Source organism: Phascolarctos cinereus, unplaced genomic scaffold (genome assembly GCF_003287225.1).
Source record: "Phascolarctos cinereus isolate Bilbo 61053 unplaced genomic scaffold, phaCin_HiC Scaffold_1;HRSCAF=81, whole genome shotgun sequence".
Lineage (NCBI taxonomy): Eukaryota > Metazoa > Chordata > Mammalia > Diprotodontia > Phascolarctidae > Phascolarctos > Phascolarctos cinereus.
Genome location: NW_027555514.1, coordinates 169,621,445 through 169,640,060, shown reverse-complemented (window position 1 = coordinate 169,640,060; position 18,616 = coordinate 169,621,445). Strand labels below are relative to the sequence as shown.

The window sequence follows — 18,616 nt, the reverse complement described above, 5'->3', positions numbered from 1 at the left end:
GTTAATTGTGTATCAGTGTAAACCTAGATGAATGTTTCTACAGAAATGTCACAGCAATTTGTCCGTGGTCTCAATGCTGTTCAACGTTTTTATCAGCATCTCTGTTAAAGACATGGTTATGATGGTTATTAAATTTGTATAGAAAACAAAGCTTCATTTAAAGGGAAGTTCATAGGTCAATCACATACCTATGAACTTCCCTTTAAATGAAAATCCTGGGAAGAATAAACCAATATGTATTTGTACAGTTAATTTGGAAATTGTATCATATGAGTAAGAGTTGGAGCAACTAGGTATGTTTAACTAGAAAATAGAACTCTGGGGAATTATACTAGCTGTCTTCAAACATGGAAGATGGGGTACATTTCTTTTGTATTTTTCAAAGGGCAGTACTAGCATTACTGTGTGGAAGCAAACAGATGTAGATTTCAGCTGTATTTTCTTTTGCATTGGACATGTAATTTCACTGGTATGAGGACCTTCTAGCGGGGACACTTTGTCTACTACTGCAGATTAGCACTTGGTCTACAACTTATAGTCTTAGGGTTACCTGAGAAGTTAAGTGACTTACCCAGGATCACCCAGTTTGTAGGTGTCAGGAGGTGTGACTTGAACACAGCTCTCTATGTCAGGTTATCTCTTCAGCTAAGTATTCAACAAATAAGTATTTAATAAGCTGTATGCACTGCAGTAAAGAGAAAAGCTCTGTCCTCAAAGAGCTTACTATACTAGGGTAACCATTAAGAATTTTCTACACATGGAATGAGCTGTCCTTTACTAGAATTGTTCAAGTAGTGACTGGAATGACTTTCAGGTGTTTTAGAAGGAATTTCTTCAGTGGGAAGAAGGCTGGGAATACAAGACCTACTCTAATATTCAAAGACTCTTTGTGTGGAGGTAGATCTAACTATTGTAGGACAATGACCTTTGTGGCCCAAGAATTGGTTATATTTTTGTTCCACCAACCTGACTTTTATAAAACCTTAGCCAATGCAGCTGGTACAGCTTAATGCTGTAGAACTGACCTTAGGTCAGAGTGGTTCTATCACTAGGTTGGCTCTCGGGAAGCTAGGAAGTAGGCTGCAGGGTAATGAATATTTTGGCTGAAGCATTTCTCTAAGACTGTCTAAAGGGCTTACAGTCTGTTTTTGTGTAAAGAGTACCTGAACTGACAAAAATCACAGATCCATGATATATTAAGAAATACTGTACAATATGGATATCTCACCTAAAGGAGGAAACAGCTGCTGATTCATAAAATATAAAAGTGGGAGAGATGTTAGGCAAGCAGAATGCAAACTCAGCAGCTGTAGAAAAGAGATTGGATAAGGGGAAAGTAATAGAGGAGAAAGGAAATGAGAAAAATAGAGGAGAGAAAAGGAAGGGGAAGAGAGAGGGAGGGAGGAAAGAGATTCAGAGAGAGAGACACACACACACATATATTCAGAGAGATACACAAAAAAGGGGGAACAATGAAGCTGGAGAGTTAAATGAAAGGAATTTCCACATAATTAATAGGAGGCTAAATTACCAGCTAATGATAAGTTACAGGGCTCAGACAGGGAAGCTTATGATTCTCTTTGGGACGTGAGGCATTTGAAATGGGTGGGCAGTGACAATCAAGTATCACTCGAGACCATCTCAAGCAAGTTTTTTCAATGATGGATTATGGATTTCTTCTTATAGTACATATAGTTATGGAAAGAGATCTGGACTTGTCTGGAATCCTGGGTTTATGTCACCTGCAAGCCTCGTAAACTTCCACTTTCTTATTGGCAATGTGGTCTTGGTAATGTGGGACTGCGGAAAGAGCTTGGGCTCTGGAATCTGAGGTCCTGGTTTCAAATTCTGTCTTTGATGTTTATCCTCCATGGGATTTACCTCTCTGGGTTTCAGTTTCTTTATCTGTAAAATGGGGGGATTGAATTAGATTATCTCTGGGGTCATTTCCAGTTCTGAATCCCATGACTCCTCTTGGGACCTCAGTTTCCTTCTTGATAAAAGAAGGATAACCACATATGTACTATCTCTGCTTTTTGTGGGGGAAAATGCTTTGTACATGGTAAAATACTTTATGAAGTGAACTATTATTATCATCACAATACTCATTTATGTCTTTTTTTTACAACAAACCGAAGTACCCAGAAGATATTTTTTTAATAGTCAGATACTAGTAAGTTTTTAACGACTGAAAAATCATAGAATCCACTATTGGAAGGGCATAAAACTTCACTGTTGGAAGGTTATAAAATTTCATGCCTTTTGGATTTCTTTTTTTAAATTACATTTGCACACACACACACATTAAGTCACAACATTTTATTAAACTGTACAAACAGCAGTGACACTTCCAAAGTGCACTGGTTGAGAATTCTAATTAACAGGTGACTACTGTAAATAACACGTATGATTCTTTATCTCGAATGTTGCACAGGAAGAGATGTAAGAGATACAGGTTAGCCTCCCTGGAGTATTATGGTGTTGGGTGTTTTCAGTTGTAATGGCTGTTCCTTCTTCTTTTATAAAGTGAGGATGGTCGCCATGAAATATGGTATCAAAGTGAAAAAATGTATCAGTAGAAAGTTGAGACAAGTTTTAACTGACGGAAATAATTTGATATCATCTTTAGTAGATTCCACATTTAATTTCTTCATTGCCAGGACTATCGGATGAAATAGTCTATTCGACTTCCAGGGAAAACTACACCAGGTGACGTGTTCTTCCAACTTACCAATGTTATCTCTTGCAAAACAGTGTGGGGAACGTGGATAATCAGAATGAATGGTTTTGAAAATCTCAAGTGACAGGCTACATTTATTGCGAAAGGATTCCCATGAAAACCTTCTTACTGTTCTGTTTTCTTTTGGCCATTTAAACTTCCACAGATGTGAACAGGGTAAAATAGGTCAGCAGCTCCAGATCTGAGGCTGGAGGACAATTGCTATGGTACCCGGCGAGGTGCTGTTACAGTCTCGAGACGTTTCGTGTGCACTTTGTGCCTTGACTCATCAAGGAGTCCATTGATCGGCACTTTGTACTCAAGTGCAGGGGCTAATTCAGGGCAGTATTAAGTTGTTCAATCTTTCACAGTACGTAGTACCATCTTTCAAGTAAATTACTACTGTGCGGGGAATGAGGTGGCAAATCTGAACCTCATGGCAAGTCTTTTCTTGAATGCCCTGAAATTCGAGAGCATCCTGTAAAAGATGGCAGGAGATGTAACAAAAGACATTTGTCATTAGTGAAGTAGAGGTGGCTTACTCTACAGATAAATGCCAGGAGTATTGGTAAAAGCTCAGAGCCCTCACTGTTGAGTGTTTCTTTTCTTCTCTGAGATGGGAAAGGAACATGATAATGTTGCTTGAGCCAGTTTGAAGAAAGAAGGCAAATTCCTTCAGCCAAAAAGGTTCTGGAAATACTGCATCCTCAGGATAACATCCTCTCCATCTTAGGGTTAATGAAAGAAAAGTTGCTGAACATATTTTGGTCCATGCTGTTTATCAGTGCTCTGTCAGCAAATGATAGCCGTGGTTTCTCATTCAGGAATTCTTTATCAAAGTTGCTGCAGTCACTTGGAGATTTCTTTAGCAGGTTTGGACAAAAAAAAAAGGGAGAGAGAGAGAGAGAGAGAGAGAGAGAAGAGAGAGAGAGAGAGAGAGAGAGAGAGAGAGAGAGAGAGAGAGAGAGAGATCAGGCACTAAATTTATTAACTGTATTTATTTTTCTAATTTAATTAATTAATTTTTAGTTTTCAACATTTGTTTCCACAAGATTTTGAGTTCCAAATTTTCTCCCCATCTTGCCCCTCCCCCATTCTGAATACCCCTTCCCCTAATCTGCCCTCCCTTCTATCATCCCCCCCTTCTCTTATCCCCTTCCCCTTCTATTTTCCTATAGGGCAGGATAGATTTCTGTACCCCATTGCCTGTATATCTTATTTCCCTAACTGTATTTTTCTAACCAGGCCTAAAATATCTACATTGAAACAACTCCCTTATAATTCTGGTGATAGGCGTCAGGACTGAGGCCTATTTTACAAGGTAATTAAACGTGTCACAACATTGTTTTACCGGATGCAGTCGCTATATTCTCAGGGAGATGATTTTTAACCATGGTACATATGAATGCATGTCATCATAACATATGCTATAGTGGGCATCACCTAGAAATAGATGACCATTTTTATACAAAGGTTATGTCAGGAACTCAAGTGGGAAATAAGAAATTAACGCGGGGGAATCCAATTAGATCTATTTAGATAATCAAATTCTGCTTATGGAGTGGCTTTTGGTTACTCAGGACAGGGAGAGAATGTACTAGTCACCAATTAAAGGCAGCTGAGCAGATACTGTCACCCTATCTCTAGAAATAGGAGAAGCCATCACAAAGAAACGAAGCTTCCCTCAGCATCCCCTCATAATTGAGCTCCCCATTTATTGAGTAGAAATGACAAGTAGGCAGTTATCCATGAGGTTTAACCAAGAGAGTTGTCAAGAAGAAGACAAAAGACTGAGCATTTTGCTTCAAGCTAGTGTGGAGGCCATGGAGAAAATTTCAATTGCCTCTAGAAATGTGGGCATGTTTTTGTTTCTGCCAGTACTAAGTAACATGGATATGAACACAAAGTACATGGTCTCTGCCCTAAAAGGGGAAGTGAAAGGGATCAGAGGGAGTGCTAGAGCTAGCTCTTAGCAGTTCAAGAAAGCCAATTAGCAAACGCTACTGATCAGGGCTTGATTTATTGTTTCGTGATTGTCTATACCAGAAGTTCCCAAAATGATTTGGCCTACTGCCCCCTTTTCAAAAAAAAAAAAATTACCGAGCATCCCCCCGGAAGTCTACTTTCTTTGACTCTTTAATGTTTTTTTTTTGAAATTTGCATCATTTCAAAAAATATTTTAAAAATGACACCTTAAATTTAATAATTTATTGTAAATGTGTGGGTTTTTTTTTCCTACATTGAAATTTTGATGATACAATATTGCATCAGGTAATTGTATTGTATTGTAAGCAAGTCATTACATGCACATATTCTTACTGATGCATGTTGGACTTCCTGTGTGCTACAGGCTCACCTGCCGACACTTGCTTGTTAAGACCCGTTGGCAGATGTGGATTAGTTATAACTTGCGTTTTGTGTGTTTATTTGGAAAATAATGTAATCACTACTTTAACTTTGTTTCACAACAGATGAAACATGTACAAACAGTTTTTTAAAATTTTCCTATTTTCTCTTCTTTCCTTATGCTTCCACTGCCCTCTTGTTTTTATTCAATGCCCCTCAAACTGCACCCAAGGCTACTACAGCCCCCCCACCCCCAAATTGTTCCATTGCCCCCCAGGGGGTGGTGTTGCCCACTTTGGGAACCTATGGTCTCGACTTAACAAAGTGATGAAGAAAATATCAATAAAGCAGTGTATTGTGTACATATATGTGTGTATGTATATATGTATGTATATATTTATACATATATGCCTATATCTACATTTATAGACACATATACCCACATGTGTATTTTTTTTTCCTGGAGAGTGGTTGTTTATATATCCACTAGCATAACCCTGTATAGGCAATGTAGTATAATAGAAAGGGTTCGGGGGTTTGAAGTTGGAGGACCTGGGTTAAAACCCTGGCTCTTTTATTTCCTATCTTACAATGTAAGATTTATGGGGCAGCTAGGTGGCACCATAGTGCATACAGTGCCAGGTCTGGAGTCAGAAAGACTCCACGAAGCCAAATTTGGCCTCAGACACTTACTAGCTATTGACGTTGGGCAAGTCACTTAACCCTGTTTGCCTCAGTTTCCTCATCTGTAAGATGAGCCGGAGAAGAAAATGGCAAACCACTCCAGTATCTTTGTCAAGAAAACCCTGAATGAGGTCACAAAGTGTTAGATATGACTGAAAAATGGAAGAGCCAATATTTAAACCCAAAGATTTCAGGGATAAAACAAAAGAAAAAAAAGGCTATGAAGAGGTAGAAGAAATTCTAACCTATGTTAGGAGGCTGGAGGATAGAAGACAGTTACAGGCCACTGAACATTTAGTGCTAATGGATAGGTGTGAGGCATTTGCAAACATTGAAATTCTATTTTTTGACCAATGCTCTTGAGGGCATCACTGTTCTCATCTTCCCGTTTATTGTCTTTTTCCTACTGTCACAGGATCACTATCTACCAGGTCTGTGCCAGCCCCTCTATCTCCTCAATCCCACCTATATATAGATTAGGATAGTTTTTTTTTGTTTTCTTTTGTTTGTTTTTTTTTTGTTTGTTTAGGCAATTGGGGTTAAGTGACTTGCCCAGGGTCACACAGCTCGTAAGTGTCAAGTGTTTGGTCTGAGTCCGGATTTGAACTCAGGTCCCTCTGACTTCAGGGCTGGTGCCCTATCCACTGTGCCACCTGGCTGCCCCAGATAGTTCTTTTGCTAAAAGACGAGGAAGCTGTCTCGTAGACTTGACTGACTCAGTGAGTTCCTGGTAGCTATATATGTGGCTTCCTGGTCACTTAAAGGCATTATAAAGCCCACCCAGATTTTGGTTCCTTTAGAATTGGCAGAGGGTGCAACAGGGCCATGGGAATCACTTACACTCTCCCTTGATGCCCAGACTGTTGCTGGCTGAAGGCAAGAGTAAAGAGGGGGTGGGATGTGTACCTAAGCTGAGTACTAGATTCTCAATGAATGAATATCTTTCCATGTTATGGCTGAGTAAACCATTTGTTAACCCCTGAATGGCCGATGAATGTCACTTTTCACGCCTATAGCAAATCTAAACTAACTAGGGACGAGCCTGAGTCAGACCTGTTCAATTTGCCCACCAAATACAATCTTTATTAGAAAGCATGTGTCACTGGGAATGTTGTTCTTTATTCGTTTCTGACTATCCATGAGCCCATTTGGGATTTTATTGGGAAACAGACTGAAATGGTTTGCCATTTCCTTCACAGCTCATTTTACAGATGAGGAAACTGAGGCAAACAGGGTTAAGAGACTTGTTCAGGGTCACACAGCTAGTAAGTGTCTGAGGCCAGATTTGAACTCAAGATGAGTCTTCCTGACTTTATTTAGGCCCAGTACTCTATTCACTATGTCACTTAGCTGCCCTGCCCTTGAGAATACAAAATGTCTTTTGTTTGAAACTCCTCCTCCTCCCCCCATTAAATTTCATTCAGAGCTTTGACTAAAGTTCTGATGCTGAGCCATTTTTACACTAAAGGTAAGAAGTAGCCTCTCAGCAAACCCGCACCACAAAACCATCACTGTGGGCCATAGGAAGCACTCTTTGAATACCATAACCTCCATCTTGTCTTGCTTAACACTGACGTGTGGGAAAATGGAAAGAGTTCTGCATTGGGACCCAGGGCATCAAAATGCAAATCACAGCTCCACCCTTTACTAACTGAGTGACTTTGGGAAAATTACTTCATCTCATTAGACCTTCCTGAGGGGATGGGGCTGGGTGACCTCTAACAACTGTCTCACCTCTAGATCTACAATCCTATGAATCTCTGCAGTGTTATTATATAATAGCAGATATATTAGAAGGCAAGCCTCGAAGGTGAAACCAAAAGATTAAAATCTTCCGTGGTATTGGGGAAAAGAAGAAAGGCAACAAATATTTATTAAGAACCACCTTGGTGCCAGGCACTGTGCTAAATACTTTAAAATATTACCTTATTTGATCCTGACAACACTGGGCTGCGGTAGGGAGGGTAGGGGAAGTGCTAGTATTATTCCCATTTTACAGTTGAGGAAATTGAGGCAGACAGCATTGAAGGGGCTTGCCTAGTAAATATCTAAGGCCGGATTTGAATTCAAGTCTTCTTGACTGCAGGCGCATTACACCACCTAACTGGCTCTAAGGAAAAATTGTTGTACCCTCTTTACCTTCTATTGTTACCCCAAGAGAGCTGTTTGAGGAGTTGAAGGATGACTGAATTTCCTGAAATCAGCCTGAGGCTGCCAATACCTAGTTCAAAACCTCCATTTGAATGCTGAACAATTCAGGTTGACCTGTATAGGGAGCCATCTATTACACCTTGAGATATAGGATACAATGATTGGATGCTCACTGCTGGTTGTTTTACTAAATGCCACAATTAAATTCCTAAGTTGTGACAAAAGACCAAACTATAGGTATGTCATATTTTGAATATGAGTACTACAAGGGATAAGTCTACTGAATGCCTTCAAAGGGGTACCCCCCAAGGAACAGTATTGAGAGAGGGGTTATACTTGGATTACCACTATTCTGACATGCTGAACAAGGTGTCCTTGGGCCTTAACAGCCATTGTCTCTGACAATGAATAGATTGACTTTGAGAGCATATACCTTCCTAAGAAATCAACTGATCTATGATGATGATGATGATGATGATGACAACAATAATAATAAATACAGTGCAAAGAAAAGGTTTGCAAATATATAATACATATGTTATCTCAATGATAGACATGATTTCTTAACTTGACATTTGTTATGGTCCAGAGCATTCTGAATCATGTTTCATTGTAAAGGAATGACAGGGATTACTAGGATCCAGGGGGCCTTTCCATCCTGTTTCCCCCCCGCCTCCAAAATGAATAGGACATGGGGAAAGACACTGAAACTCTTTTTATTCTCTCCGCCTCCCCCCACATTCCCTGTATTATTCAAGGTCTGTCTGAATGATAATTAAGTTAGCAATATGAAATTGCCTCCACCTACTGTGGAGAAAATTCAGAAACCAAAAAAGGATGGATAAAATTATAAGAATTAGGTGACGTTTTAAATCTAAGATGAGCTCATCATATAAGAAAAATGCACACATAAACTAATTGGGCAGCTTTAATATCTGCATCTACGTCCCACCCTTAGTGATGCCTATTTAAAGACTTTAGCCTGGAAGCCGGGACTGCTTGGAAACCGGGCGATTCAGTCTGATAAGTCTCAGCCATGTAGATCTAGTTTTATCCACTTCCGTAATCTCACCAAACCCCAGATTTTCTCCAGTGAATTTTCTCTAATGTGCTTATTTGTTTTGAGCACTTTTTTTTTTTTAACAGATTTTTATGGATTTTTTTGCCTTGGGGTAAAGAAACTTATCCTCTGAGGAATCCTACTTTTTTTTTTTTAAACTTTTCACTATCCCTCAACTTTAGAGAGAATATTTACATCTGCTAAGGCAAAGAATGCTTAGCTATCAGCTAAACCTTTGGCAAATTTAGCAAATGTAGCAAGAAGGCCACCAATTTTATTTCACTTTGCTTTTCATTTTTCTAGTAAAATTTATGTATTTTAGGTTTTCCTTCCTATCCTGTGATAGGTTATCCCTTTATGTTACTTAGTTTATAAACAGAAATATGGCTTAATGTGTTACCCTTGTTAACCTCTTCTGAAGAAGTTTGCATTATTGATATGTCCCACAGACATGTATGATCTGACCAGTCTAGTTTCACACTAAGATCACTGATACATGGCTTAAAAGCAAACTACAAAATTATAATCTTCAGTCCTCTCTTGTGGGCCCCTAGTTTCCTCTTTTGTAAAATCAAGGACCTGAACTATATGATACCTAAGCTCCTTCCAGCATTACAGTATATTATAGTATGTTATATATAGTATATTATTATATATAGTATATTATAGTATAATACTCTGAGAGATTTTCTTTGGAAGGGGGGTTGGCCTGATCCTCAAAATCATATATCTGTGTACCACTTCAACCCCCCATAACAAAGCTTCTCGGATGCCATGCTTGAAGAAATAACTCATTATGCTTTACAATGAGGTGCTAAGGTTGGTTTCTGTTGAAATAGAAAGCTACCTAATGGACCTCTTCCTTTGGAGGTGAGGCAGAATGAGCTGTCTCCATAGCTGTGGCCTTGTGGTATCTTGGGATCTCTATCTCCCTGCTCCTTACTGCCCCCCTCATCTCCTAAACTGAGGGTACCTTTCATGATAGTTACCTAGGGTATGGCCTGTGTTGTTTGTTCCAGGTTAAAAAGAATTCCAATTATAACTTCCACTAGACTGTTTCTATCAACATTTGGGAACCCAGTAATGCTACAATGAGGTGAAATTATGTAGGGATGGGGATGGTCAGGGCACGATTTTACGTGGGGCCATATAGACATTTTATCAAATTGTTGGAGAGTGGGGAAGTATAAAAAGGGGTGTTAAGTCCTTACCACTTTTGGTCTGAATGATGGCTCAATCTCTTTTCATCTATGTCCTCAATATCTTTTGTACCTATTCCCTTTCTCTCTGCTAATAGAATCACTACTATTGTCAGGCTCTCATCTCCTCTCAGCTAGATTCTAGCGATAGCTGTCTTTGATCTCCCTGCCTCCAGCCACTCGCTCCTCCAATCTGTGTTCCTAAAGCACAGGTCTGACCATGGCACCCTCTTGCTCAAGAAGCTTCACTGGCTTCCTGCTGCCTCTAAGATAAAATACAAACTCCTATGCCTGATATTTTAAGCCCTTCACAGTCTGCCTCCAACCTATATTTCCGTTGCTGATCTCATATTACTTCCCTTCACACATTCTACTGTGTTTTAACCAAACTGACCTACTTAATTCCCACATTTAAAATTCCTTTGCCCTTCTGTGTATCTTAGAACAAACCATTCCCAATGTTAGAGGACACTCTCTCCTAAATTTCATTTCCTTGAATCCCTAGTCAGTGGAAGGCACAGTTTAGCCATGGGTGGGGAATCTGTGGCCTTGAGGCCACATATGACCTTCTAGATCCTCAAGTGCGACCTTTTGACTGAATCCAAATTTGATTGAATCCATGTAGCCTCAAGGCTACAAGTTCCCCAGCCCTGGTTTAGTCCAACACTTTAAACCTTATGATATTCCACCATAGTTAGTGCCCTACCTTTGAAATTACTTTGTAATCATCTATGTGCTATTTCACTTAGTAGAAGGTAAGCTCTCTGAAGGCAGAAACTCTTCCAATTTATCTTTATATCCCCAATACTTAGCACAGAGACCTGCACTTGACAAATGTTTATTCACTGAATGGATAAATCCTCCCTTTCATATTATTTCACCTAATGAGTTCTGAAGTCAATTAAAGCAGAGCTGTTATTTGGAAACACAAAGTCTACTTATCTGATGTAGGCTAACTCTGAGAAAACTGATATGTAAGTAGAAAGAAAATTGCCTACAGATTCTTGGCATGAGATGAGAAGCAGGGTAGTAATTTTGGGTAATACATGCTATGAGTATAGAATATTGAGATTAACCCCATAAGACAAACTCATTTTGCTGCCCTATAGTCATATTTTGAATCAATATGTATAGCCCAAGCTAAGCACGCACTATTCAGTTCATGTCATGTTCATGGTCATGCACTATGTGTGGATGAAGCATTAGCTGATGTGAATCAGCCCTCTCCGTGTCCCAGTGACAGAGGCTTCCACTAGTTTGTTTCTACCGCCATTTTGGAACCCATTAATGATACCACGAGCTAAAATTATGTATGGTTAGGAAGAGTGGGGGTATGATATTCAATGGTGCCCTGTAAAGGTTTTATCAATCAAACTGTAGGAAAATGGGGAAATATAAAAAGGGTGTTAAGTCCTTACCACTTTTGGTTTGAATGGCGGCTCAATCTCCTTTCTTTCGAGGTCCTCCCAGTTGATCTCCCTGAAGAAGGCATGCTGACGGATGTCCCCTTTTATCCCCAGTCTTCGTTCAGGTTCTCTCACAAAAAGCTAGGAAGTTGTAGAAAGAGAAGCAGTTTATTTCTCTTCTGGCAAGCGTTTCCCTTCTTGGCACTAGTAATGTTGTAGATTCACAAATCCTGAGATCAGTTTAGAGCTCGAGAGGCTGACTTTAAAGTTGGAGGTCTCGTGAGAGTAAATTCTCTCTCTGCCCCCACACCACTGTTGTCCAACCTCACTAGGCCTCTGTTTGTTGTTAGAAAACAGAACACTTGATATCAGTTTGGCCACCCATAACGAGAAAAGCAAATAATGGAGATAATTATTAAGTTCTTCATGGGTATAAAATGCAATTTAATTCAATTTAACAAATGTTTGAAAGGTAGTGTGGGGGGGCAGTTAGGTGATGCAGTGGATAGAGCATTGGCCCTGGGGTTAAGTGGACCTGAGTTCAAATCCATCCTCAGACACTAGCTGTGTGACCCAGGGGCAAGTCATTTAACCCTGATTGCCTCAAAAAAAAAAAAGAAAAGAAAAAAGAGGTAAATGCATACAGCAGATAATCACTCTCAATCATGAAGATCTAGGCTCAGTTTCTGCCTCTGACACATACTGTCTGTATGACGCTGTGCAAATCACTTATTTTGTCACTATTTCAGATAATTCTCTAAGTCTCTAAGTTGCAGAGCAGGTGCTGATCTGTACTGACAGAAGGAGTGTCCTCGTTGGAAACATTCCTTTATTACTTGGAATAATGTAATATCCTTATAACTGATTTCATTGTTCTTCTTAAAGGTGAACTTTCTCTTATTCCACCCTCTGTACCAAAAGTTTAATCTTAAAACATAGCTTTTCTCACATAACTCTACTGCTCAGAAACCTTTAAAGTGGCTCCCGACTACCTAGAATAGAAGGATAGAAATACTTAATCTTATTGTGTGTTGTGGATCTCTCCCTCCCCCCGCCCCCAACAACCAGCATTCTGGTGAAGCCTATTGACCCCTACTTAGAATAACATTCGAAATGTATTTTACAAATATGTTAAATATGTCATATTTAACACATGTAACATGTACATATAATTAAAATATATTACATAAAATACATAGGATTACAAAGGAAACCAATTATAGTAACAACAGATATCAAAACATTAAAAAAAAGGTTCATGCTGGGGCAGCTAGGTGGTGTAGTGGATAGAGCACCGGCCCTGGAGTCAGGAGGATCTGAGTTCAAATGTGACCTCAGACACAACGCTCACTAGCTGTATGACCCTGGGCAAGTCACTTAACCCTAATTGCCTCACTAAAAAACCAAAACAAAAAGTTCACAGGCCTCAGGTTAAGAATTTCTGGCCTAGAGAATCAAGTACCAACTCCCAAGTGTGGCATTCAAGGATTGTACCCAATCCACCTTTCCAGTCTTACCTTCCATTCTTCCCAATCCCCTGAATGTGATTTGTGCATTCTTGCTTCTATGTCTTTGCCTATGCTCTTTGCTTCTTTTGGAATGTTACTCTTCCACTCATCTGTAAAACCTTATCCATTCCTTAAGGCCCAGCCTAAATCACACCTCCTCTCCTGACCACCAAAGAAGAATTATTAAATTCAGTTCAGTAGGTATTCTAGGCATAGAGAACAACATAACCAAAGGTGGGAAGAGTGTGGAGCATTTATTTCCTCCAGCTATTAAATAGAAAGTATTGTGTCATTGTATGGTTAAAAAAGAAAAAAAAAAGCAATGGCTTTGAACCCAGAGGACTTGGGTTGACTTTTCAGCTGTGTGACCTTGAGCAATTGACTTAACCTCTCTGGGCCTCACTTTGCCCATCTGTAAAGTGGGGAGATTGGATTATATAACCTTTAAGGTCTCTTTCAACTTTAAATCTCTAATCTTAATCTTACTAATTTAACAGATATGATCATGTTACTTTCTTACTCAAAAAGCTTCAGAGATTCCCTTTTAGATAAAATACAAAGTCGCTAGCCTGATGTTTAAAGGCCTCCTACAATTTGGCTCTGGTTTACCTTTCCTGACTCATTTCACAATATTCCATTTCACACACTCAACATTTTAGGCCAATTTAACAATTATCAGCTGTTCCCAGCTTTTTTCTCTTACATTCTCTTGCCTCTGGGCATTCATATTGGCCCAGGGCTCCATGATTTCAGGGGGACTGTGGATGTGGGTGGGGAAAATTACTTCTTTAATTCAGTGTAATTGGCTTCCTTTGTAATTCTTTGGATTTTATTTTACGCATTTTAAAAACATGAATCTGACAAAGGCTCCATAGGCTTCACCAGACTGTCAAAGGGGCCAGGATACAAAAAAGGTTCAGAATCCTTGGCATAGACCATCCCACATGCCTGAAACATATTCCCTCCACAGCTCTTGCTTTCTTTTTCTTCTTTGATTTCCCTCTATTCCCAGTTGAAAATTATCTTTCCCTCTTCAAATTTCTCTAGAGCAGTTTGTCAGGATTTCTCATTTGGTCTTAATACATCCATTCTTTTTTCTTTTTTTTTGGCTAGGCAATGGGGTTAAGTGAAACACATCCATCCTTTTGCCATACTTCACTGAATGTGGCATAGTTCCCTTGTTAGAGCAGAAGATTCTTGACGACAGGAATTGTTATTTGTATCTATCTCCAGTGCCTCAGACAGTGCCTGGTATATTGGCTATGCTTATTGAATTGAACTGAATTCCTTGCAAAACTGGATTTAAAAAAAATTATTAACTAAATTCCCTCCTTTTTTAAAAATATGGGCATAATGTAGATACAATTTTAGCATTCTGAAAAATGTCCACTTAAAGTTTTTCAAATATTCTTGGTATGGTGCAGGCTAGTCAGAGATGAACTTCATATGGCATATTGGCCCTCCTAGTCACTAGGGCTCTTGCTTGCAAACCTGCCTATATGAGAAATATAATTCAAAGGTTCTTTTTGATAATGTCCCAGGGGCTATGTATATATTCCCTCTTTTCCCACTGTCCTTTATCTATTCGTTTTCCCCCAGGGTATTAAAGCCAACATTGGAAAGGACAGAAAAGAAACTGAAAAACTTCAAATTTAAATAAGATATGTCTAAGATCTAAAAGAAGAATAAAGTCTGAACACTGGACTTAGAAAAATAACAGGTCTCCTGGGTGCCTGGGTTTATTATCTGATAGTCTTAAATCAGGATTTTAAAAATCATTCCTAAAATTATTCTCAATTGTTTATACAGATCATGGTTATTTTTTTTTTTAAAAGACAAGGATGACGGATAATTGGTAGGAACATGAGTAAGAAAGTAATTGGAGACTGATACCCTTTTGGCACTTAAATTCTAGATCTTATTTTAACTTCTTGTACCTTAACCTTTTTCCCTAATCTATTCTGCACTTTTCAGTCTGGTTCATTCTTAGGTCTTCAATAGCTTTCCTATTCTAAAAAATAAAGTGCTGCTCAGTCTCAGATTTGTCCTAATTAGCTATGGGACCCTTAACAAGTCACTTCACAGAAACTTAGCTTTCTCATTTATAAAGTAATTTCTAAGTCTCCCTCCAGTTTTAACATGCTGTTATTCTATGATTCTTTATTCTATTATTTTCTGATTCCTTAATGTGGCATTCAAGACTTTCCACAGTCTGGCCCTAATGTGCAGTGTTACCCTGTGCTACTCTTCACTCCTCTGGGTAAACCTTCTGCTCCCATCACATCAGTATGCTCACTGTATACCATATGTCATGCATATTCTTGTGTCTGCATTTTATTCATTCCATTTTCTCTTCCTAGGTGGCCTTCCATTCCAAATCCTGCTAATTCTTTATAGCCCAGTTCTGGTCACACCTCTCCTGTGCATCTTTCCTGGACTATCTGAGCCTACAGTCATCTCTTCCTCATCTGGTCTCCTATGGTCCTTATTTCCTATACTACCTGGCTTCGCTGCATGCTGCATCATATTATTAGTTATCTTATTCAATGCAACCCAATAAATATTTATGAAGCACCTACTACATGTAAGTCATTGTGCCTGGAGCTAAGGATGCAAAGATTACAAAAAATGAAAACAAAATAGTTCCTGCCCTTAAGGAATTTATATTCTGTCAGATTATAACAGTAAACATTGGCTTATGCATTTAAGAAGCAGGCATGCCTTAGGTAACACTAGTCATAACATATAGGTAAGAGAAAACTCCCTATCCATCTATCTAATGCCTACATCCTATTTCTTCAGTTAGATGGTCCTTGAGGGCAGAGACCACATCTTATACCTCTTTGTTTTACCTGCAGTACGTTAGCATAATTCCTTGAATGTAGTAGGAAAAAAAGCTTACATAAATATTTCCTGATTGATGATTCCCCATCTAACATTGCTTTACCTTTAAGGTTGTTGGCCCAGTGGATAGGGTGCTGTACCTGGAGTCCAGAAGACCTGAGGCTAAATCTTGCTTCAGACACTTACTAGCTGTATGACTTTGGACAAGTTACTTATCCTCTATCTGCCTCAATTTCCTCATCTGTGAAATGGAGATGAGAATAGTGCCTATCTTCCAGGGTTGTTATGAGGATGAAATGAGATAATATTTATAAAGCATTTTCAAAATCTTAAGACCTATTACTATCTATGATGATGTAGGTATTTATTTTCTCCTCTTCATCTTTCTTAAGATTTTTCTTTTCTTTTCTCTTATTAGAAGTCAGTATACTTAGCTATCTCGGCAATATTGTCATTGCCAATTGAAACCTCATTATAGGCATGCTCCTACCTGTCCCCCTTGAGAGGAGCAGTAAGAAGTCATGAGACTGGATTGAGAAGACGACTTTCTGTTGCTAATAGGGAAGGACCTTCTTGATTCAAACCCAATGAGTTGTTTTAGAAAGGAATAGCATCCACAAAGACTCTAAGATATAGCTTCACATGAAGAAGTCATGACTTTTCCTTCCAAGCCTCAGGAGAAGCCAAGGAACAAGCTATATAGTAATTCAATTCAGCAAAAGGAAGGTAATTACAAATCACTTGAATAGACCAGAAAGAGTGAAGAGGATGTAGAATAGATAGTGCAAGAATTCTACTGTCTCTCTCCTTTGGCTCTCTTAGGCTGTATTTGTCTTATTTGTCCACAGATGTTTGCATGTTTCTTCCTCCGTTAGAGTGTGAGCTGCTTGAGAGCAGGGACTAGCTTTTACCTGTCTTTGTATCCCCACTGCTTGGTATACAGTAGGTGCTTAATAAATGCTGTTGACTTGACTTCCCAGGGGATAAAGGAGTACTCAGATGCAGTGGCTCCCTTTTTCTCACCCTGGCTCTGTGTCAGAGGTCAGGTCAGAGTGGCTTTCTTTCCTTTTGGGCAAAGCAGTAGCTGGCACCAGGAGAGCTAATCATTTTATTTGTTGGGAAGCTTGGTTGTTATTATTTTGAGTAGGATCTGGCTCTTCCACTGAGGCAGATCTACAACCTAAGGTCTTTGAGAGTCAACTGGGACACCAAAGGGTTTAGCCCATGGTCACACAGCTAGTGGGTGTCAAAGGCAGGACTTGAACCCAGATCTTCATGACTCCAAGGCCAGCCTTATATCTGCTGTGCCACAATGTCTCTTTATTTTGAGGGTTATATTAAGAATTATATCCTTAATACATAGATGTCATAGATTTGCTTAAGCTAAACCAGAAACTTTCCTGCTTTCTTGTCGTGAACAAATCTTCCTCTTTCAGTAAGTCGTCTGTTTTATTGAGCAAAATTCAGTTCACATCCTCCTTCACACATACTATATTGTTTCTTTTTCCACTTTTTCAAATATCTTGACAGTTAACTTGCTAGAGAGGAGAGTCAATTGTACTCAGAAAACCCTTCCTACAACATAGTGTTGGTGACCACCCAGCCCTTTCTTTGATTCATCTTCCACTTTTTCACTTGAGTATCCTTTACTCCTTCCTACTAACATGGAGTCTTTGGGTTCCATTTTGGGTAACACCAATATAGTGTAAAGAATATAGGCCTGGGAAGAGAGGTAGACTGTGGTTTTATTACTGGCTCCATTGTTTGGGGTGGGGGATGATCTATTCTTGGGGAACTCATGAATTGGTAAATAATCTTTTTTTTTGGCCCTGACTCCCTCCATTTATTCCCTCATTTCTACTGGATTCTGATTTTGGATTTGGAAAGTTCTATGCTGCTTACAATTTTAACCATGTTTTAAGCTCTAACCCAATGGTTAAAGGTAACTTACCATTCTAAAAAAGTGTCTTGATTAGATATTTAAACATACTCCAATTTAACAAATTCAAAACTAGGTCCATGGTTCATTGTTAAATCTTCATTCAAATTCCTAAAAGAGCAGCTAATGTGAGACAGTGGGCAAAACTTCTTTGGAACTTAGTTTTAAGTTGTCCTTGAAAATAGGAAGCATGATGCCTGGCGTCAGTAGGCTTATGTTCTAAAAGGGGCACCTCCCTACACCTCCCCTCGCCCATCCAATGTCTATCTTCTTGGAACAGGTGGCAAGGCAGACCCTTGACAGTCCAGTGCTGTGGACTGATGTTCATCGGGGTGGGGGGCCTTCAGCCCTGGTCTCTGTGGTGCTTTATGTCTGTCTCTGTTCCTCTGGGTGCCAGGAATCTCCCTTCCCTATCCAGATTTTTCTTTCTCTGGGATGGGAAGGAGTGCTGATAGGTACATCTCTCCAGGGCATCTCTCCCCTTAATTTTTAAAAAATCCTCTTTTAATCAACCTATACTTTATTCTTTTCTGTCTTGTGTAGCCTTCTCTCCTCCCTTGTCTTTCCCTTTTAAAAATTATGTTTTTTTCTTTTTGATCTTCATAAAATGTTTTGCTAGTGACTCAAGAACAAACATGAATCATATGATCATAGGATTCAGATCTGGTAGGGACCTCAGGGATAATATGGTTGAATTCCATTTTATACAGGGAACTCTATAAAATTCCATTTTATAAAGTCAAAGAGAGGTGTAGGGAAC

General features: G+C 39.2%; 1 protein-coding gene across 4 annotated transcripts in view; it reads right to left on the bottom strand.

The window, feature by feature from the left end:
* Positions 1-2,304: 2,304 nt before the first annotated feature.
* Positions 2,305-18,616, bottom strand: part of PRKCQ (protein kinase C theta) — a 195,683-nt gene continuing 179,371 nt past the window's right edge. For all 4 annotated transcript variants that reach the window (XM_020965050.2, XM_020965052.2, XM_020965051.2 and 1 more), the window contains 2 exons: positions 11,578-11,706; positions 2,305-3,582 (listed from right to left, as the gene is read on the bottom strand). In XM_020965050.2, the coding sequence (XP_020820709.1) occupies positions 3,427-3,582; positions 11,578-11,706 (285 nt within the window). In that variant the 3' untranslated portion in view covers positions 2,305-3,426. The remainder of the gene's footprint in view (positions 3,583-11,577; positions 11,707-18,616) is intronic.